General features: G+C 42.0%; 1 protein-coding gene across 3 annotated transcripts in view; it reads right to left on the minus strand.

Moving 5' to 3' along the window:
- Klf7 (KLF transcription factor 7) overlaps window positions 1-23,031 on the minus strand; it is an 83,945-nt gene that overhangs the window by 29,878 nt on the left and 31,036 nt on the right. For 2 of the 3 annotated variants that reach the window (XM_051190347.1, XM_051190346.1), the window contains exon 3: window positions 13,090-13,720. In XM_051190347.1, coding sequence (XP_051046304.1) covers window positions 13,090-13,720 — 631 coding nt within the window. The remainder of the gene's footprint in view (window positions 1-13,089; window positions 13,721-23,031) is intronic. The other variant, XM_051190348.1, reaches the window with a different exon arrangement.

Genomic DNA, 23,031 nt, shown 5'->3' on the forward strand with positions numbered 1-23,031 from the left:
GATCCCTCCTGGAAGGCATCACCCTCCTTGTGGAGTGGGGGAGGGAAATGGGATGGGAGGGAGACAGGGAGAGGGAACTGGGATCGATATGTAAAATAAGAAAAAAAAAAAAAAAAAGAATTGGTCCTCTTAATGCAGACAGTGGAAATATCATTTTATCTGCTTTGTGGCATCCTGTAAAGGTAAGATTTGACTCTTGCTCTATGAATGCAACTAGTGACCAGCTGGTTTGCTACTGGCCTATGGGATATGACATAGTTTCACCATCCATCTAGCACAAGGTGAGTCTGTCCACTGATTTTAAAGTCCTGTTGAACAGAAATAATTTCACAGAGCCTGATCTTAGCTTATGGTGGGTGGAAGGGTCTGTATATGCAACAGGCTTTTCCTGCTGCACTTTCCAAAGGGCCTGGCGATCTCATTAGGATGGGAAGCCAGCAGCAGCCATTAGTGTCAAGTAAGAGTCCCCTTTGCTCACTATTGCTGTGTACAGTCACATAACATGTTCCCAGTTTTCTCAATAAAATAGCCCCTTCTCAGGGGAGAGAGCTATCTCTTCCAGGGGCCCAATTTACACAGTCTTTTTCTCAACCATTTAAAGTGAAATATCCTTGGAGCATGACTTCACATCTGAAGACTCCTCACACTTCCAGTGAGAATTTCAGTAATGATGAAATGGAAACTTCTACTTGAACAGGTGATGACAACTGTAATTATACTTTTCACACACACACACCACACAAACACACACACACACACACACACACACACACACACACACACACACAAAACCCAAAAAACAAACAAAAAAACTCTTTTAAGAATCCCAGAACTGGCTTCATTTATTTTGCTTCGTATTGGGTCATTTGCCATAAGTGATCATCTTAAGCAAAACACATATTATGACTCTCTGCAGCTGCAACAACATACTGTCCTTAAGCAAAGGATATGTGCTGTGCACATCAGAGGAACAAAACCCACAATGCCGAGTCAGCGGGGTCCAGAAGCCTTCCTCCACTACTTTGTAGGAGACAAAACCACCAGAGAAATCCTATTATGTTTTGGTTCACTTTGTTTTGTACTTTGTGCACCACGTATCAACAAGGCGGCTGATAAAAAAGAGTTCTGTCCGTTTAAAAGAGAAAGTGGTACTACCCTGGAGATGCTCAAGCTGCTGCTTTGTTAGTGACAGAAATTTTAATGTTTGTGCAGATTCTGCTAGTGCCTCTATCAGATGCCAGTGTGTAATATTCTGCCAGTTTTTTTTTCTTTTTTTCATAAGAAGACCCAATCTATCATTTATGTGATTGGTCTTTAAATGCCTTATTTCTTTTAAACTATACTCATAAGGCATGCAGAGAAAGGAAAGACTTCAAGAGCCTAATGTGTTTTTCAGAGCTAAAGGGTTTAGTGGAGAAAGCAGGACGAGGGGACGCAGGTGCCAGACATTGTGTAGAATTTGCACTTATGCTCCATTAATTGCCAGCATATCTTCCTCTCTTCTTTTCTCCCCTCCCCCATTAAATCCCTCTGGAAAACAGCAGAGCAGCAGGCCCAGACTGGTACCCAGCAGCAACACCAGGAGCAGAAGTAGCCAATTACCCTCCAGAATACAAAAGGGGGAGGGGGAAAATGATGCAGTTACCTAGCAACCAGAAGGAGCAGAAACAGCTGTGTAGCAGGCCCAGGCTGGTACCCAGGCAGAATCAGGATAGCCAATTAGCACACTGTATTTAATGCTGATGTGGTTTCCTAGTAACAAGCTGTACAAGTCTGTCTGTAGAATTCTCTCCCCCACCCCACATTTTCCTCAATCATGCACAGTATTACTATTTGCCCTAATTACTGTTTCTCCTCTGCTTCAAGCAACCATTATTTTGTCCCCAGAGAAATTGGAAGAACTCAGAAAAAAAATCTTCTGTAATGACAGTATTTAGTTTCAAATTCAGTTTAGCTGTAAGCCTTGAAACACTAAACAACAACAACAAAGAATGAAGAAGAAAAGCCAGCAATACTCCCTCTGCCTAAATGTCTAAGGAACCTGTGAAACCTTTTCTGCATGCAAGCGTTTGCTTTTGAGTGAAACAAAAGTATTTTTTAATACTTCCTATCATTTGCTATGCTCTGCATTTTCGAAGAGGTTGGATCCTCTGTGTACTTGAATTTATTCATATTGATTTTCTGATGCTCTCCTGAACACTAGGAACATAAAATGTCTTATTACCTATATCAGAGAAGGGAGATGTATCTTTTGTTGCTCTTTCTAAAATACCAATACTGGTTTCAACAGGCTCATGAGCAATTGAGAATTCAATATCAGCAATCATTTCCATCCTACAAGTTGAGTGCAAGTGAAGGATGCTGTGTATCCCATTGTAAGGAAGCTCCCATCTCCATGGTATCAGTTCATAACCAAGCAATAAATCCCACTAAGGTGACATCCAACTCCATGAACACACAAAGTGAAGGCAGAAAACTTTTAAATATGACTTTCCTACAGTTATTCTAAAATACATTTCCTGCTATACTTGATGTTGATATCCAGTGGAATATATACCAGGGTGAACCTTTTCCTTGTGTCCTATTCATTAGTAAACATTGGATAGTCCTCCTTTGACAATGGCTTATATACAAGTCTTTCAGACTCCCCTAGTAGGGAAATGAGGGATCCAGAAAAAGATGTCAGAAAGCATAGCATGCCTAACTAGGAAAGAGAGTTGGAAGAGAGCATCCACTTGCTTGGGTGTGACAAAAAGACTGACAGCTTTTATTATCTTTAGCTCATCTGGTGAAATAGGTGAAACTTTTGTCCCAATACACTTGGGAATTTTTGAAACATGAGTTCCTGAAAACAGCATGCACATCTTCCTGATTTCCATATATTTAGTGTTCATCACAATGATAAAATGAGGCTGTATTCTGAAGGCAAAAACACTAAAAGAAACCTGAGTATATGTTATAATACTAGAGTGGCTTATAACAGAAAAGGGGTCCAAATTATAAATGCATTTTATTCCAAAAACACAAACAAAAGAGATCTTACCCAAGTGCAGACACACTGTGAAGGACAAAGAGGAGAAGCTACAAGGGCAAAAGAAAACAGGGCCTACCAAAGAGGCTTGGCTTAGACAGAGTTAGATCTAAGCTTGGAGGGAACAGGTGATGCTATAGTCCTTGATCTTCCTTTCCCTGAAGGCTTATGGGCTCCAATTCGGGGTCAATCCCTAGCCACCTTCCTCCTTAAGCCTCAACCGTGCTGGAAGAGGCAAGGCAACAGAAATACAGAACAAATCATGGTAAACTTCTTGTCACTGTACGCATTCCTATGTAATTCAGGGGGCTTGAGCCCCATCATAAGCCCCAGAGGCCACAGCATTCAGAGCAGCATCTGAGAACAGGAGCCGTTTAAGAACGGGGAATAACTCCCTACAAGCATGTTAAAAAAATGCTATTTTTGATTACTTTAATTGTCACATCTCCACTGTCATTTAGTATGATAATTGCCATGTCCATATACATAAGGCTGGCAAGAAGCTCATCTTAGGAAAAGACAGAGAACCCAGAGAGGATGCAGGGGTAGAGTAATTTCTAATACTTCCATCATGTCCCCCGACATACTTAAAGACTCTGAAAGTTCTCTAATCTCCCACAATTGAGAATTTTTTAAACTAAAAGAAGAAATCATCCTGTTACACTTGGCTACATGTAAGCCACCAATCAACCTTATTTACTGCTACTGGATCCTAACTTAAGAACGGCTACAGAAACAATAGGAGAGAGAGAGGGGGAAAAGCTCTTCATCTCAGGTATTTGGATAGGGAATGAAGAGGAGAGGAATTGGCTTCCTTAGGCCTCATCTTAGTTCCGGGTGTATGTGAGCCTCTGATTGACGATTGAGGTTGTATAGCTGTTACATGATACTGAAAATTTGTGTTGTCTGGGTCCCTGGAATTAAACTTGGTTTGTCAGCCTTGGCCTTCTAGCCATTTTTGCTAACCAGTCCATTCCCTTCCCTGGAATATGCTATACTCTTAGGACAGCATTTTGTTTTTGAGACAATTTCTCTGTGACAGCTCTGTAGACCAGGTTGACCTAGAATGCAACATAGATACGCCTGCCTCCTCAGTGCTATAGTTTTGTGGGGTTTTTTTTTTAGAAGTCAGTACAAGAAGAAAGATTTTTATTAAAAACCTTGGGAGTCAACAACAACAACAAAAAAAAAAAAAAAAAAAAGAAAGAAAGGAAGGAAGGAAGGAAGGAAGGAAGGAAGGAAGAAAGAAAGAAAGAAAGGCAGACAGACATGAACTGGGCTTTGGGGAAAGCAGATTGCCCAGGGCCCTCAGTATACCCTCATTATGGCAGGGACAGGAACTGCCTGGCTGTGAAGGGTAGGACTCTCTCCCTCAGAAGCACAGATTCCCAAGCAATTTCATTGGCTCCTCAGAATTACTGTATATGAAAAGCTGGTTTCCCAATGATGCATTGTCAAGGTTTCACTTATAACCTCAACTAGATTCAAATTTAATAAATAGAATGAAACAAACCTGACTCCGTCAGATACTCCTGAGGGAACCTAGACATAAGTATAAACACATATGTGAATGGAAACAGAGAAGAACAGGACATCGGGGAAGAGGTCTAACAAAAGAATTGGTGAACAACCTGGGGTGATCTGGAGAAGTAAGACACACACACACAAGCAGAAGGAAATGTATGGGTACATATTGGACCAGTGAGGGGACAGGAAAGGATGAAGAGAGGAAATGGCACAACTACTATGAGAATAATATATACATATATTTCCTCCCTCTAAATAAAAAACAGTAACTTTAAAAAAAACACACACACAACAGCTGGGGGTACAGCTGAGTCAGCTAAGTGCTTGTTATGCAAACTTATGCCATGAGTTCCATCCCAGCACCCCAGAAAAAGCTGGCTGTGGTGGAGTGCACTTAAAACACCAGCATTGGGGAGGAAGAGATAGGAAGATGGGACCTGCTGGCTAGCCAGATTGGTCCAATCAGCCTGCCTCAGATCACAGTGAGAGATCCTGTCTCAAAACCCAAGGTAGACAGACAGCTTCCCGAGGTTGTCCTTTGGTCTCTACACATGTATGTACAAGCACACGCATACCCCCAAAGACATGATTTACAAGGATGTTTTTCATATGTGATCTTTTCACTTTTTAGAAAGGACCACATCTAAGTTAAATGTTGCCGTCCTCTGATTGTTTGGAAGGGTTCAACTCTTCTTCCCAATTCAAACATAACCAACTCCATTACAGCTCAACTTCAGGAGACATAAAATCTACTGCCCACTTCCAGCAAGTTCTCCTGAGAGAACCTTATCCTTCAACCTCTACTCCTAGCAAAGCTTCACCTTGCTTCCCTCAAACAGGCCGATATCTACGCAGGAAGACTGTGATCGTTATGGTTATTAATATGCTTCCCATAACAGAAGATGTCCTACCACCATCCAGACTGTACTCTCCCATGAGAAGACGTTCCTAATGGAACACTGTTATGAAATTGCATTTTAGGCTTTTGTTCCAGAAGAAACATGTCCTCAGATATGGGGCGAGGAAGAGCTTCTAGTAGAGCAATAAAATACTGATTAATATCATGTTTCTTTCTTCTCAGTTCTTTTATTTTAACATACTTATTTACTGTGTGAACACCAATTACCCATTAAAAGGACATCTGGAATAGGCGTCCCACAAAGCCTATATTTATTACTATAGTATAATGATAAAATTAATGTGCTTATTGTGCATGTGCTGAGTTTAAACTATTCTACTCAACATGTGTTTAGATAAATTTATCTTCATAAATGTTTAGAGATTTCACATTACTAGATTATCATGTGGTGAAGTCTGGATTTCTCTGAATCATAAAATTCTCCCATCAGTCGTCTCCTACCACCTCATTTCATGCATCTTCTTTTCAAGCTCCTGAGCAAGCTAAATCCAGACCATTAAACACCCCCCACCTTGTGAACTGAGCAGTTAACCCTTACTCTACTTTCCATCCCACAATTGAGGCCTAATGAGTTTCTGCCTCAACACATGGATAAATGTCATTAGTAGTCATGTGTCTTAGCATCTTAAAGGCCCCTTAATGTCTTTAAATTGTCCCCATTTCAGTTGCCATTGTGTAAATTCAAAGGAGTCCAATCCAAGGCACTGAGGAAGTTGAAAGTGGGCCAATAGGCCCCCTGCAATTTGATGCTGAGGTATTTAATTTTATCCTGCCGATACGCCTGACCTTGAATCAGGTCTCCTATTTATATAAATTAGTGTATTATCACATTCCTGTCACTTAAAAACATGAACGGCATCACTAAACACCCATCCAGAAAGGGAAAAGTGACTTCTTAGGCGGGAAATCTTCCATGCTGCCTCCTCCTGTAGTTACAAACTCTTGTTCTCATTCAATATCCATTTTCCCTTAAGATTCTTCAGAACGGCTTTCCTTCCTCTCTGACAATCATTCAGTGGCACAATGTCTCTCACCTGGGGGCAAGGTGGCAGTTAATCTTGACTGTCAACTTCACAGGATTTAGAGCTGTCTTAGGGTAAAACCCCCCTAGTGTGTCTGTGAGGGCATTTCCTAGATATTAGACAGGTGGGAAGACCCACTCGAAACGTGGGCAGCACCACTCCACGACCTGGAGTGCCAGACAGTAAGGAGATAGATAGTATGAGAACCCAAATTCATTTCTCTCTACTTCTTAACTGCAGTCACAGTCAGATCAGCCATCTTACCTGCCTGCTGCCACATTTCCAGCCATGGTGGACTGCACCCCGAAACTGAAGCCGAAATACACTCTTCCCTCCTTACATTGCCAGGTGTGCTATCACAGCAACAATGACACTAAGCAATGTCCACAATGAATGCTCATTTGAGGGACAAATAAAGGAAGCAAGACAACCTATTACAAAGGATGAAAACCCACGAGAAGGAGATCTAGGTCAAATTGTAATTCTGCCTGTAGGAGGATTACACAGCCTAGGCTGTCATTTTTACCTCTTCGAATCTCAGTTTCCCTATATGTAATATTTCTTGTCCTTCTTATTCCACCGGGATAGTGAATAATATTTACCGTTTTAACACAAACTGGAATGTCTGCAAGCAAATCTCTCCTCAACCCTAAGGCTGAAGATGATAATGATCATAATAATAGTAGCTAGCTTTGCCGTTTGCTTGTTCTGAGTCCCAGGTGACTAAGGAGAAGTATATTTAAGGTGCTTCTAACTTGTAACTACTTATTTAAAGTTTTTAATTGTCTATCTATATTTAAATTGTGTTTTCCATTTCCTCTTAAGAACAGATTATAAACCAGGCCGTGGTGGCACGTGCCTTTCATCCCAGTACTTGGGAGGCAAAGGCAAGCAGATATCTGTGAGTTCAAGGACAGTCTGTTCTACAAAGAGAGTTCCAGAACAGCCAGAATATTATGCAGAGAAATGACTGTCTTGAAAAACAAAACAAAAATAAAAAATAGATTATGAAAAAACAAAATGAACCCTACTTCCCTCTGTCATTAGTTGAGCATGGAAGTGAAAACCTCAGACCTGAGCACTGTTCCTTGATTCAAATCCTGGAGCTGTGTGATGCTAACAGTCATTTCATTTTCTCATATGTAACACAAGACAGAGGTCCCATGCCATTTAACATGAGAACTGAAGGGATTGCATTTGTAAAGGATGTAAACAATGCCTGGCACACAGCAGAACTTTTAAAGTGTCTGTTGAACAAGTTAAATAAACAAATTACATTCAAATTTTAAAAAACTTCTACTATGTATATTTTTTATAATCATTTCTTTTTACCTCCCAAACACCCACATTTGTCTCTTTGTTTGAAATATTTTTATTCATCTTTTCATTTGAAAATAAACTATACCACCTCTTTATTTCAACTAAAACTGCTCCAAAGCAGACTAAGATGCTAAAGCAAACTTCACATTAGTGTTCCATGAGCTGAAAGTGTCCTGTTACACTCTCCAACGTAAAACCTATGCCCTCCTGCACGTGTTACCTTCCAGCACGCACCCCACAGAAGGAATTCTCTAAGCAGCACCCAATAGAGCAGGATCCTGCCTATCTCCCTCTGGGTGACCCAGAACTCAAGATCTAATCGCTGACCCATGTCCTGACTTTGTCTACTGTTATGAATATAGACACACTTTTCTATGAACTGCTAAACAAGAAAGGTCTTTGGGTGTGCACAGCACCATTTCCACCTCAGCCATCTTTCTTCTGAGAAGGAATCAAGAAGAAATGGGGAAAGCAGCTTTGTCTCTGTGCAGAAGGCTGTGGACTTAAGAAAGAGTGTGCAGCTGAAAGTGGGCCTGGCAGAGAGATTTTCTTAAACCCTGGAAGTGAAGACTCTCCTGGTATCAAAGTGGAAGGGTAATTGGACAAGTTGTAGGTTGTAGGCAGATGGATGATCATAGCAAATCAATGACTGAGAAAGACTACTGCACAGACTGGGGGGGGGGGGGGAGAGGGCAAAGGTGTGCAACGGCGTGACTGCCGAAAACGTGAATAAAGTACAGGTCATCTTACACACACCTCCCTTCACTCGGACCCTGTTCTCAACATTCCCATCATCCAGTTCCTGCCTCACCTTCTTGCCTCTGCATCCTGGATCTGCTATCCCTAATTTCTCCTTTAAAACACAGTATTTGTACTCAAGTTACCAACTTGAATATCTGTTACAAAAAAAAAAAAACCTAAAACACCCATTTCTTGATATCCTATGGGCCAAAAAGTTTACAGGATTCAGCATCTTCAAAAACAGCCACAGAAGAAAGAAAAAAAAAATGCTCATCTTTTCCAGCCTAGTAAATCCCATCTATATAAAGACTAAATGAATAACATTTTTAAAATTCCTCAATGAGAGCAAATTCACGTCACCAGCAATGTATTGTCTTTATGTGGAGGAGACAGAGGCTCACACATTTTATTTTATTTCATCTCATTTTGCAACTGTGTCTCCTTTGCAACATATTACCATATAAAAGAGATATGGAAATATATATAACTCTAGAGAACAAAATGCCAGTCTCTCTCCTTTCTCCAGAATTCTCTTTCCTTCTGGCCTTTCTTTTTCTATCCCCAAATGCCAGAAAAATCAGAACGGTTTCCACTGACTCGAGGTGAACCATACCCTCGAATGGCTGGCCTGGATCCAGCCACAGTCCACTTTTACAATTTCGTCTCCTCATTTGGTCAGCGCTGTGCCCACTGGGCTGCTTTTCTCAGCAAGCAGACCCTTTCTCACCCCAGTTTCCACTGCCGTATACCTTGGCCCTTACGCTTTCAGCAGCCCATTCCCTCCCTATGGAGGCACTTAGTCTGATTTTACCCTTCGTGCTTTTTTCATTATTCTTAGTTCATCCACGCCACATAAATTATCGCCTTCATTTTCAGTTCCCCATGTGCCCCATTCACACCAATTCCAAATAAATACTTCTGATCCCCATCCATTTAATCCAAATTAATTCATATTCCCTCTCCCATCTCCCATCCCTCTCCCCACTGCCCTTCCTTCACATCTATTTCTCTTTCTTACAGCACCTACTCCTCTCCTTCCAGCCATGCTCATCTTCCAGGACAGGCTAGATGTAGCACACTTCTGAGGATGGATGATGATGGCTTCTTTTACTATCTGAGGAAAGCCATACTCTATATCCCGCCAATTTCCCTAGGCCAGAGCTTGCAGGGCCAGTTTAACCCTGCACCCTGGTGTCCAATGGCATAATCCCTCCCCATCCACAAATCAGCATTGGGGTCACTTGACTGCATGCTGAATATTCTTCCAAAATGTCTAGGTGCAGAAGTGTTCCAGACTTTGTACTTTCTGATCTTGAAATACATACATACATACATACACACACACACACACACACACACACACACACACACACACACAAAATGGGAAATCTCAGGTATAAGACTTTAGTTCAAAAACAAATTACTGATGTCTCTTAGACACCTTATACACATAGCCAGAAGGGAATACTTTACATCATTGTTAGTCTATCTGCATTTTGACCATGGTTTGTGTAAAATGCAAGGTGTGGAATTGTCTTCTTGTGGTATCAAATAGGGATCTCAAAATACAAAAATTGCAGAGGGTCTGCACAGATGACTCAAGTTGGTCAAATACTTTCCACATAAGCATGAGGATCTGGATTCAGATCTTCAGCACCCACATCATCATCAACAACAACAACAACAAAATCAATGAAATGATTCTTAATGATGTTGTGCTATACTCATACACTGGAGCCTTGTCCAGTAGTAATCAGAGAATTTCCTCTAGCAACAAACAGGAGAGGATGCAGAGACCCATAGCCAGACATTATGTAGAGAGAGTCTAAATAAGCGGTGTCCATGGTGTCCCTCCCCTCAAAGCTCAGGAGACCCTGAGGAAGAAGGGGAAGAAAAATTGTAGGAGTCAGAGGGGATAGAGGACACCATGAGAACATAGCCTGCATAACCAACTCAGCAGGGCTCATAGGGGCTCACAGAGACTGAAGCAGCAAACAGTGTTGGCATGGGTCTGTACCAGGTCCCCTGCATACATGTTATGACTGTTAGCTTGGTGTTTTTGTAGCACTCTTAACAGTGGGAGTCTGTATGTCTCGGATTCTTTTGCCGGTTCTTGGGACTCTTTTCCTCCTATCGTGTTGCCTTGTTGAGCCTCAATGTGAGTGTTTTTGCCTTGTCTCATTGTACCTTGTTTTATTGTGTTTGGTTGTGGTCTCTCAGGGGCCTGCTCCTTTCTGAAGGGAAACAAGGGGGGAATGGATGGATCTGAGGGAGAGGGGAGGTAGCAGCAAAGTGGAAGGAGTGGTGAGACAGGAAACTTTGACCAGGACATATTATATGAGAAAGGAAGCTATTTTCAATAAATAAATAGATGGAAGAGAGATAAATGATAGATAGGTAGGTAGGTAGACAGACAGACAGACAGATAGATACTGTGGTCTGTAATCTCAGAGCTAGAGAAGTGGAGATAAAAGGATCCTGAGTATTCATTGGCTGGCCAGCCTAGCCAATCAGTGAGCTCCATGTTCAGTAAGAGACCCTTTCTCAATAACTAAGAGGGTGAAGAGATTAGGGGAGGCACTGAATGCTGACTTCCTCCCTCCATAGGCATGTGTGTGCTCACACCCACAACCACCACAAACACATATACATACACACTAAATAAGTGTTTTGGAGTTTGGAACATTTGGGATTCGTGGTTAAGGACACTTAACCTTTCTTTAGCTCTAGCTAACCGACTGTTTTCTAGTTTACATGGAGCTGTTTCACTCACTTATCACTAACCAATGTCAAGACCAAGAGTCATAATCCAAACCACCATAACAAAACAACTCCACTACTCTTGTTAATGAGCTATGATTGTCTGCCAAGTAGACAGCTCTTTTTTTGGAAGCTAACTATGATGTGGATGTACTAATCCTTCTTTATAGATGAGGAGATGGAGATCAGAGAAGACAATGTGCACAGGTTATAAGGCTAGGAAGTAGTAGAGGCAGGACTCAAACCCCAGTGGACTTGACTATACTGCCATGCTCAGCTGCTAGTCAAAACTGCCTTTCTCATGCTTCACCCTGACTGCTTCAGTAAACTTCCTGTGGTGAGGAATCTTGGCACTTAAGTCCACCACAAAGCCAGTGCCAACGCATAAGAAGTTCCACCTTGGTACTCATTCTGAGTAACTATTTTCAAAGAACAAGTCCCACCGAGGCTCAAACCTGTGGCTTCTCCTCACACAGTATGCACAGGAAAACTGTTTATGGTCACACAAAGACATTATACGGACTACCTGACCATCAGAGCTAAGAGAGACCTTGGCTGGAGCATTATTGTTGTTGGGTAGCTTACTATATAGCACTGACTAGGCTGGTACTCACTTATCTAGACCAGACTAGCCTAGAACTCACACAGTTCCACTTGTTTCTGACTTCTGAGTGTTGGGATTGAAAGGCCTGCATCACCGTATCTGGCCCCAGGCACTTCTCGGACCTCACAGGCCACCACCTACTTTACCCTGAGAACACTTTTACTCTCCCTTTTACCTTTGGGGACTCTCCCTAAGCAGTACACAAGAACCATACCAGTGATACGCTGGCGCTGTTAGCAACCCACTTACAAACCACCAGTCCCAGTAATTGCTCCTCACGGCACTTTAGGCATTCAAGAAGAGACATCACCTCAAGCTCCAACCCCAAAACTTAAAAAAAAAAAGTCATGAGGAAAATGGCAATTGCCCTCTTTTCTGTGTGAACCCTTCACTTCAAAATGACCCCACTGCCCCAAAGGCAGTGGGATTTCTTGGGATCAGCACAGAAACCAGGGAGTGAAATATACAGTCCCCTCCCCCACCCACCACCTCACACACACACACACACACACACACACACACACACACAGCCATGTAATCACTTTAGCAACTTCTCGGTAACAAGCTCATTAAAAAGCAATTCTGCCATCTCTCCATAAAGCACGCGCCAGAGAACAATGCAAAAGAGGAGATGCCAATTAATTATAGGATGATCACATCTAATGAACTCTGAAACCCTCCTGCTGTTGGTGACTTTGATAAAAAAATCAGGGATGCCGGGAAAGAGTGACTAGGACACCCTGGCTACCTTGTGGATGCTTTGAAAGGTACCTCTTCAACTTCTAATGTGGATGAGCTCTGTGGAGCCACACTCACAAAACAATGGCAAACACCAGTGTGGAGGGACTAGGAATGTCACACGTGTCTGTGTGTAGCGGCACCAGAGCCCCCTTCCTTCCGCCTCAGAACTGCCTGGTTCTCTGCTGGGGTTGGCCTTGCCTCTGAAACCAGCTCCCCTCAAGCAAGCAGTGGAAAACCCATGTCCTGTTCTGGGGGAACCTAAGGCCCTAGTGTCAGAAGTGAGTCCTTCACTTCCCTTGCTAGCCCTCCTGCCCCACTGTGGCCTCCCAGTGAGCATGAAGGCAACCTCTTATAAGAGAAGCCATCCCGCTACAAAGGGAACGCGCAAAAGAGGAAGAAATGACCTGCGGCCAACTTGTACCACTACCTGTGTGAGTCCTCTGGTGAGCCTTTAAGTGGGAGCTTTTTGTATAAACTTTCCGACACCCGTTAAACTGGCAACGGTGGACCCTCTTCTTGTTTTCAGGGCAAGTGTCAGCCCCTACCCCTCCTTGCTCACTGTCGCTCTGTCCACTCTTAACTGCTCCAGCTGGTGTCACTGCTGCCGCCGCCGCCACCCCTCCCACCTTCACCGAGCTGAGGGAAGCCTTCTTGGCCACCAGTTTCAACGTCACTGTGCCATCCACGGCCGAGAGAGTCTGTGAGGTTTTGACCAGATGGCGGCTGAGCTCAGGGGATGAGGGGGGCGTTAATGAGGTCACTGCGTTGAGCTGGGCCTGGTTGACGGCTGTGTAGCTGTCTAGAGAAGAGCTGGTTGGCTGGAGGCTGAGGCAGGTCTCAGATAGCAACTTGTCCCGAGAGAGCAAAATGTCCACTGCAGAGCTCTTCTCGCAGATGGTGGCTTCCACTGGGAGCAGCAGGGGGTCTAAGCGCCGGAAGCTTTCCTCAATGCACGGGGGAGGAGAGGCGTGGAGAAAGCAGTCCAAGTCCTCTCCAAAGGTCTCGGAGATCCGTCGGGGTTCTGTCTGGAGGTAGCGTTCCAACTCAAGGCATGTCTGTGGAGGAAAGAAGAAGAGAAATAACCATCAGAGGCAAAGGACACCCGGAGGCAAACGGGTGTAAAGGCTTTCATGGCAAATGTCTGCAAATGCTCTTGCCCTTCAGTCTGATGCCTAGGTATATACTCTGAGTATTTCTGAAGAGTTCAGTGGGGCTAACTGCAGTAGACAGAAAACTGCAGCCTCAGAGGACTATTTCACACCTGCAAAATCCATAGCCCCTCAACACCCAAATCACAGTCTCTTTCAATTCCATCAATTCAGCAGCTAAGATGCTCCAAGCACCCCTAGGGTTTGCCATGGAAACAAGATGGACATAGAACAAAGATTACTTATGGTACCATTTCAGTGTGCAGGACAGACCTGAACAAGTTACAAAGCTAAGTCAACTTCCCAAATTGATCTGCAAAGAAAACCATGTTTAATCAGAGGCAACTTCTGGAGACATCAGCCAGAGCCAGCCCTGACTTGGGCCTGGATTCTATGACCACAAGGAATGGATATCATTCTATAGAACGCCTATTATAAAATCTTGGAGACATAAAACAAAACCTCTACTGTCCATAGTACATTATAACAAATGCAATTGTTCTCCACTGTGTGGCAAGAGGAATGGATCTCATTACCAATGCATGTCACCTCTGACTATCCAGTAAAAATAAGTTCCAAGACAGCAATTAAGGTACTACTAGGTGTGTTGATGCATACTTTTAATCCCAGCACTCAGGAATCAGAGGCAGGCAAACCTCTGAATCCCTGGCCCCAGCCTGGCCTTGAAAGTGAGTGAAAGACCTATGGAATATAGACGATTATAAATCATAGTATAAAACTTTCATTTGGTAAATAGCCGACAAAAAAGTTTTAGCAACTCTTAAACCAAGGTGCTCCTAAATCCTTGCAAGATGTACAAGTACTTTTATGGCAAAAATAAGTTTGTATTCCAAAGTTCTCCTCAATTTTATTCTTCCAAACTCTTCCATAAAATGATGCTGCTGACTTGTACACTCACCTCACTTCTACTTCTAAAGGCTTCAAATGAGAAATGCTAATGGCAATTCAAAATGTGCCTCATTCCAGACTTACTGCCTCCCAGCCGTTCTATCCAACCAGTGTTCTGGCTATAGGAATTTACTCTGTTCAGAACATGTTCTGATGACAATATCTAGTCATGTTGTGTCTGTCAAGGCTTTTATTTTGTTAACATTTAAAGCAACTGGTGTTAAGTCAGACCAGGTAAATCTTTGAATTTCTGAATAAGAAACAGATTCATAACTAAAAATCAGCTTTGGGCTTCACAGCTGGTGTTCAGTTCGAGGAACCAATAAATGGTTGCCACAGTCATTTGCCATTCCCATTACTAGTATGCTTGTAGCAAGGCTCACGGATTTATACTATATAGGATATGATTGTTAAGAGCCATGTGATGTAGTTGCAGAATAAACAGTCATGAGCTAAAAGTGGCATGGATTCACAAAGCAAGGTGACGGCAAGTGTATTTGTAAGTGGTTGAGGGGTCAGTGAGGAACTCTCCACTGTCTGAGGTGGGGTGCTTGTCAAGGAAGGCTTACTTGAAAACTAAGATCTGATGCTTTACTTGCCAACCAAATAAGTATCTGGCTCAGTTCTTTTTTGTTGTTGTTGGTTTGGTTTGGTTTTTCAAGACAGGGTTTCTCTGTGGCTTTGAAGGCTGTCCTAGAACTATCTCTTGTAGACCAGGCTGGCCTCGAACTCACAGAGATCTGCCTGCCTCTACCCCCCGATTGCTGGGATTAAAGGTGAGTGCCACCATGGCCTCACCTGGCTCAGTTCTATCAGGTACTTTATATTAGAAACAAGTAACCCAATGCTCCACCTTCTTGGGTCTAGAATTTGCATTACCCCGTTGGACCCTTTTGTGAATTCTATGACTGAACATTTTTTTCTTCCTTTCTTTCTCCACCTAATTGCTATGGAGTCTTACTTCCTTTCCACTGTTGAAGCCCTCGGTCATCACTCTAGTGGACTCACTTCTGTGTTTGTTATAAAATCCTGAAACTGCTAAGCTCCTCCTTCCTCCTTTACACCTTTTCCCATCACGTACAGTACCAGGCACCCAACAAGTACACAGGTCATTCTATCTCTTCTACCTTTCAAAAGTCCTCACCCTTGACACCCAATGAAGATTAAAAACCAAAACAAACAAAAAACCTAGAGCATAACTGTATAGTTCCTCTACTCTCATGGATTTGTCATCAAAATACATTTGCTTCTTCCCTCTCCAGCACCCTCACGCAGTCGTTTCTATTAGGTTCACTATTTTATAGTTTTTTCAGAAGAGGAACCTAGCATTACTGGGAGCAAGTAAAAGGAATGTTAATGTCCAGATATTTGGAGATATTTCTACATATCCATTACTGTTTCCTGGTTTTATTACTTTGTGATCAAATAACAGACTACAGATATCAAGCCTTTTATATTTACTGAGGCTTACATTACGGCCCTGAGTATGGCTCATCTTGCTGAGGCAGGCAATTTTAGAAATGACCACTAAAACATGGCTTTGAGTATACAATCACAATGCTTCTTGCCCTTTTGCCCAAAGAGGAGAACTAGAGTTTTGTGAGGAAGACACATTCCAGGCAAAAGTCAGCTGAGTCATGGGTTATTGAATGTCCTGGGGGTAGTTGCCTGTCTCCTGTGAAAGGATCAACATCACACACCTAGATGCTGTGTCTATGGATGGTATAGATGGGAGCTTTACTATACCCTGTCTATTTATACAGTTTTCAATTCAAAGATGAGAAATGAATGGGTTGCTATGAGGCTCAGATCCCTTCATACTGTAAGTTCTGAGAAGCTGGAATAGTGTAAACACATTTAGATACTATTGTAAAAGGCTTTTTAAAAAATAGTGCTCCCAGTATGCCAGGCTTTGGAATCTTTACACTAGAAACATGGAAATATCAACATCTCTAAATTCTGCACTACTTCAGAAAGGCTGTTAATTTGAAGGGTATCTTCCATGAGTGTCAACCGGGTGCAGAAAACCCCATGAAGTCACTGTGGAGGGATTTCTATCTTGAGAAATCCACTCTCTGTAATTTCTGTTAAAAATAAAGCTGAGATAAAAGACATGTTTTCAGCTGGAACCTAGGATGAGTTTAAAGAATTTATTGCCAAGAGTATAGAAACCAAAATGCTATGAGTAAACGGAACATTATGACAAGATTACATCTAAGACAAAGAGTTCATTTGCAATGTCATTTGTAAATATCTGTAAGGCTGCCTTAAACAATGCCTTCCATGTTTAATCAGAAATTAAGCACTACTATGTGTTCATGGACTTTAATATATATTAATTCTACGTACCCATACAGGTCTATAAAGAAATAAATGAGTATATGATGTAAAGTATACACACTGGCATACTTGCCCAATAGCAAAAGCACAAGGGCTTTTGTTCCTAAATAAGATAATCCAGCAAAAAAGAGGCAGGGTTCACCAGAAAAAAACACTTGTTTCCTGGACTGGGATAAATCTGTATGCTAAGCCTAGAAGATCCTGTGATTCCAGAAGACAAGGAAACATAAAGGACTGATCAAAAGGGAAGCTGGGTGCAGTAAAGGCATCATACTTCTAATTTACCAAAGTCTTCAGTAGCCAGATTTGGACAATAAGGGGGAAATTGGATCATAACCCAAATAAACTAAAACCCCACACTACTATAAACGAATGATTAAATAAATAGTTGGATGGAAAAGATCAGTTTTCCCATATATAAAGTTACAACTTATATGGAGAAATGTTGGCATTAATAAAAAACCACCTTGAGACAAACAACAAAGCAGTATGGATACCAAGTAAGACTAATCAATGAAGGCTCAAGTTGAAGAGATGAAAACATAAGAAACAAGGTATTTGTCCTCTCAAATCTCCCAACCAGATGTTAAATCCAAAGACAAAAATGGTAATTTCCCAGTGGGAAAAGCTGGCAGATACCACCTGAACCACTGTTCACAGTTAACATACTAATGACATGTCATATTGATAACATGCACCCCTATATGATATGCTCAATGGGGCACTACATTACTCTGTGATATTCCTACAGATTATGAGAAAGTATCAGACAAACCCAAATAGAATCCATTACACAAAACAACTGGCCACTTACAAATGTCATGGCCATAAACTATAAAGCAAGGTTGAAAAGCTGTCACAGACTAGAAGAGACAATATGATATGACATTTAAATATAATGGATCTTAGACCAACACAATATTGGGAAAATAATGCAATTCAAATAAAGTATATAAATTAGCTAATGGTATTTTCCCCAGTGATAATTTCCTGGCAATGATAATTATACTATGGTTAGATATATTAGAGAAACGGGGAAGGAGGGTATGGAAAAGAGTAAACATCAGCAAGCTAGTAATATCTCTAGGCTGTACAGTTGAATAGAGTTCATATGTCTCTATCCTGATGACACTTCAGCTACCAAACTCCAAAGTCTGGGTCAGCAAATGTCACTTTAATGACACAAATTATGCCTGCCTGCCACCTCACCTTGGCGACAGAGGCTTCTGGCAGCCTGACCTAACAACACAACTTAAGGCTTGATCCCTTGCATCAGCCTGAATCCTGAACAAGCCATTAATTTTGGCAAAGGAGAAGAATGTCCCCAAATGCTAAGTGATTTTCTTAGCATTTAGGAGTCACAGATGAGCTCTGTGAAGACTGTGATATCCCAATTTGGAGATGCACAGCTTCTTTGCCCAGTCTCCTAATAAATGTCGCCTGAAACTGCTTCTGAAAGCTCCTTCATGACTCGCTTCATGCTTTCACAGCCTTTGCTTATTTAAACAAGCTTGTTAAAGGTAATAGTCCAAGACCTGGCTTTAGAAAAAGAAAGGAAGAAAGAAAATGGGCTTGAGAAATGGCAGCATTCCTGATGGTCTGATTTCTGAGTTTGATTCCTAGAACCCACATGTGGAAGGAGTGAACTAATTGCCACATGGGTACCTTGACACGAACCTCCCTTCTCTGTCTCTCTTTCACAGAGAGAAATTGGTAAACAAAAATTATTTTAAACAGATTTCAAATCTACTACTGCCATACCCTCTGCTTCTATGATAAGTTCCAGAAACCAAAGTTGAAGGAGAACAAGAAAATTTCAGTCTTTCAGCACACAAGTCTATCAACCCCCCTCCCCCATACACACACTGGCAGTAAACAGTTACTGTCACAGGTTCAAGAGAAATGTGAAACACTCGGTTATATGATGCCAAAGTCACCAAATGGCTTTTGTTCCACTCATGTCTACTGTATCACAAATTACACCAAATCTACCATTCCAGAGGGTAAACCATTACCATCTCCCAAGGCACCTCCCTGAAGGGTTTTTCTCACTCATTTTTCCTCTTCCCTTTCCCTAAGTTCACTTCCTTGATGCAATCTTTCAGCTTCCTTCCCACTAATCGTTCTGCACTCTAATCTCAGCATGGAGTCTATCTCCCACAGGAAGCCTGGTCCACAAAACCTGGTGCTGAGAAAATGTGCTGATTGCCAAATGTTGAAAGACACTCCTTCCCAAGCCTGGGCAATGAAACATATCTGCAAAATGAATCAAAGTGAGGACAGATTGGTGGGATGTCTGGATGCTTAAGATTATGATCTTAAAAGCAAAAAGTACAGGCTCCAGCCTAGGCTCCCTGGGTCCACCCCCTTTCAAATCTTTTGGGGCATAAAATGTTTATTCTCCATCTCAACTGGAACACGAGACACAGCTATAGGTAAAATATTTTTGATACATTTTCATAACTATAGCATAACAAGTAACTTCAAGTAACTTGGAGTCTTTGGATCTAAGTGCATTCAAGTTATCAAGTTAAATTTAAAAAGAAAGAAAGAAAGAAAGAAAGAAAGGAAGGAAGGAAGGAAGGAAGGAAGGAAGGAAGGAAGAACACCAACACCAGAGGAGGAGAAATTGCATTTGGCTAATGATTTTTTTTCTGGAATAATGCAAAGTCAAAAAAATAAAAGGTCAGTAATCAATACCTAATTTGCTAATCAATCAATGGTCATTTGTGGTCCTTTGGCAGCTGTTCTTTATCACAATCATCCCGCTTGTCCTACCTAAAAAGGTCAAGAGTTAAGCCTACACAGAGATAAGACATTTTAGGAAAATCATATAGATGCAAAAATGAGAAATGCAGCCTTCCAGTTTTTGAAACCTGCAAAGCTGTGCTTCCTCTCAGATCCAACTTTGACCTGATGTTCCTGTTGATGATGCTAATGAGTGGTGACGATGATACTCCTGGCAAGGAAGGGGTGAACTTTTGTTCCAAGTAAGAATGTTCACCCAGGTAATTACACACAGGTGAACTGTACTTGGCTGCCCAGGGGAACCTCTTCCTGCCAATTATTATATGCGGTTTTGCCACGTGCTATTAACCATGGTGCCACAGTCCCTAAAGAACCTCACAGAGAGATAGAGGAGAACCAACCTCTCGCTCTCTCCAGGGAGGGCCCAAAGCTCACTTTTTGTGTGTGCTTTGAAATCTTCAGACACATCCCAGAAAGGACTCATCCAGCTCTTGTAATCAACAAAAATATTTATAAAAGACCAGATCAAAGATGCTGACATATTTCTACTCTTTTAAAATTAGGTTAGTATCGTAAAGTAGAAAAGGAACCAGAGAGATGTGGTACCATTTTTCTCAGGGACTAGATGAGAAGAGCCACCACTGACAAACCCAGTCAACCTGTGGGAGAGCTTCAGCTTCCAAGTATTTGAATTCCACTGCCTGGACATTTGAAAGTCAGTTGAGAAAGACCATAGCCACACTGAGCATACTTCAGGACAGAATATGCATATGAACCAGTGTCACTAATTCAACTCTTACAGCTTCGAATGTCAGTTCCAAGACAATTTTCACCGTTTCTTGATTTTTGTCAGCAGCACCTTAAGGTAGAAAGTTGGAAAAGAAAGAATTCAGCTAAAAATTAGAGTAAGCAAGACTGCAATATAGGGAAAAATCTCTTACTGCATGTTTTAGCTATTAGGTTAAAAAAACAACAACACATCAACAGCACACTACATAGGTACAATAGCATTACACACTGCTGTCAGAACTGCTGAACTCCACAAAACAACCAGAGTACTACAAGCAATGCAAGATCACACTCTTCCTGACTCTTTCTCACATCAACTGGTTGCTAGAGCTGAAACCAAATTAAAACATCTCCCTCTAGTAATTTGTAAATTCTGAGAGACAATGCTGTGAACATTAATTTAATTCTAAACAATCATGAAAGTTAGGAAATTTGTAACAAAACCTCTTCAAGGGCTTCTCCTCCTCAAATGGTTTCCAACATACAAAGAAAATATTTGTTTGTATATTTTTCCTTGGGGAAGCCAGGAAGGAAGGAAGGAAGGAGATGTGATTAAAAGCTTGGGAAAAGGATGGTGTCTTTGAAATTACTTTCCCTGGGTACACGATGTGCAACATCCTCAAATATCCCTTTCATCTTCCAAGGGATCTTTAGTTGTGATGCACAAAGCAAATTGTTCAAACACCTCACAACCAAATTAAACACTAAAGTCACACAACTCATGTAAAGCTGAGTTTGGGGTTCTAAGAGGAAGACTAGGTTTTTCCTCCTTCCTCAATCTGGAATGCCTTTCTCCTGCTCATAGTATCAGTTCTTAAGTTAATAGCACAAACTAGGAATGAGTTGGACTCCAAGCACAAACAGAACTCTAAGCTAGGCTCTTCATTGTTTTTCCAGGTCTTACTTCTCAGAACATCTGGAAACCTATCTGAAGGCAATTTGAGGTCAAATGCATTTGAAGACATATTGAAACCCAAAGGTCTACAGTTAGCACTCAGGAAGATTGCTCATTGCTCCTTAACGGTGGAACAGAACTAAATTCCAGCTTTGGGATTTCGATACCATTGCTCTCCAATGGTTAGACAGAGAAGACACTTTGTTTCCTCTATCCATCTCTCCCAACCATGCCACCATTCAGGGTCAAGCAGGTGGAAGTACCATTTGCTACTTAGTAGCCCCAAACTAAGCCTCAGTAGATGTCCCACTTTTAGTCATTACTACACAGAAGAGTCAAAGAAAATGACCCCATATACTGCTGTCAAGAGCAATGGACTAGATCTGAAAACTAAACAAGACGACTCCCTACGGGATAGCCCAAAAGGAAAAGTCTATTACAGCTGGTGACAATTCCAAACAGTTCCTGTTCGGGAAGGAGGGCTTCTCAGCGCCCACAGGCCTAGTAGAAGGCCTCTTTCCCTACTGACGGTATCCCAAGCACAACGATGAGCTTGACGGGTGTTCAGCTTCACCATTAATTTTCCATAAAGAGCAGTTTTCTTGACGAGCGCTTGTGTCAGGCAAGCCCTGATGCTTCAGAAACCTGTAATTATTCTTGGCTCCCCACCCCCCACAGCCTCTGCACCTGTGTCAGTTCAAGGCACCAGCTGGCCATGTCTTGCCTCCTGCCTCTTAAGAGAGGGGAAGGAGGGGGGACATCATTGAAAATCCAAACTCATGCTACTCACTTCCTCCAAAATGCAAAAACAAAACAAAAAATTTAAACTCACCAATCTGAATCCCTTCCCCCAACGTGCCTCGCCAAAAGAAACAAATAAACATTAATTGGCTAGAGAGCTCTCATTCAAACTAAAATTACTGAAAAACACAGTCACAGAAAAAGGTCTGACAAGGGGTTATTAATCGTGTTTTAGAGCTCACTCGAATGCACCCCGCCCTTGTGTAAACCTTGTATACACACTCACACACCCTCCACACACTCCCTGGGCCCCTCACTCTCAGCAGCCAGGATGGGAACATTGGAAAACAATGACATCATCTCCCCTTCCTCTCCTAGATCACTGATGCAGGCTGCTGGGATTTTTTTTTTTTTTTAAAGTAAACTTAATTCACTGACTCCCTCCTAGAATACTGTTACATCCTTCTCAGTTGGGTTAATTAAACATGCCCTTCCACAGTACACACATACACCCGCAATTACTTCTTTTACTCAAAGCACTATAGCTCACAGGTACAGCGCTCTCCTCTCCCTCTCGCAGCTTGAATTTCCCAAGAACAACAGGTTCAAAGCCCACTGGGCTCTCAGTGGCAGATACAATCTTGTGGCTGATGATACTTTGAAAATACAGCTTCCAGGAACGTCTGGTACAGAATATAAAAACAACGCAGGGTACAAGAAGAGTGTTGTATTCCTCAGACCAGGAAAAATGGCAGCCAAGGGCACAATGAAAGCAAGCCCTGAGCTGCTTTTCCTT

Source organism: Phodopus roborovskii, unplaced genomic scaffold, assembly GCF_943737965.1.
Source record: "Phodopus roborovskii unplaced genomic scaffold, PHOROB, whole genome shotgun sequence".
Lineage (NCBI taxonomy): Eukaryota > Metazoa > Chordata > Mammalia > Rodentia > Cricetidae > Phodopus > Phodopus roborovskii.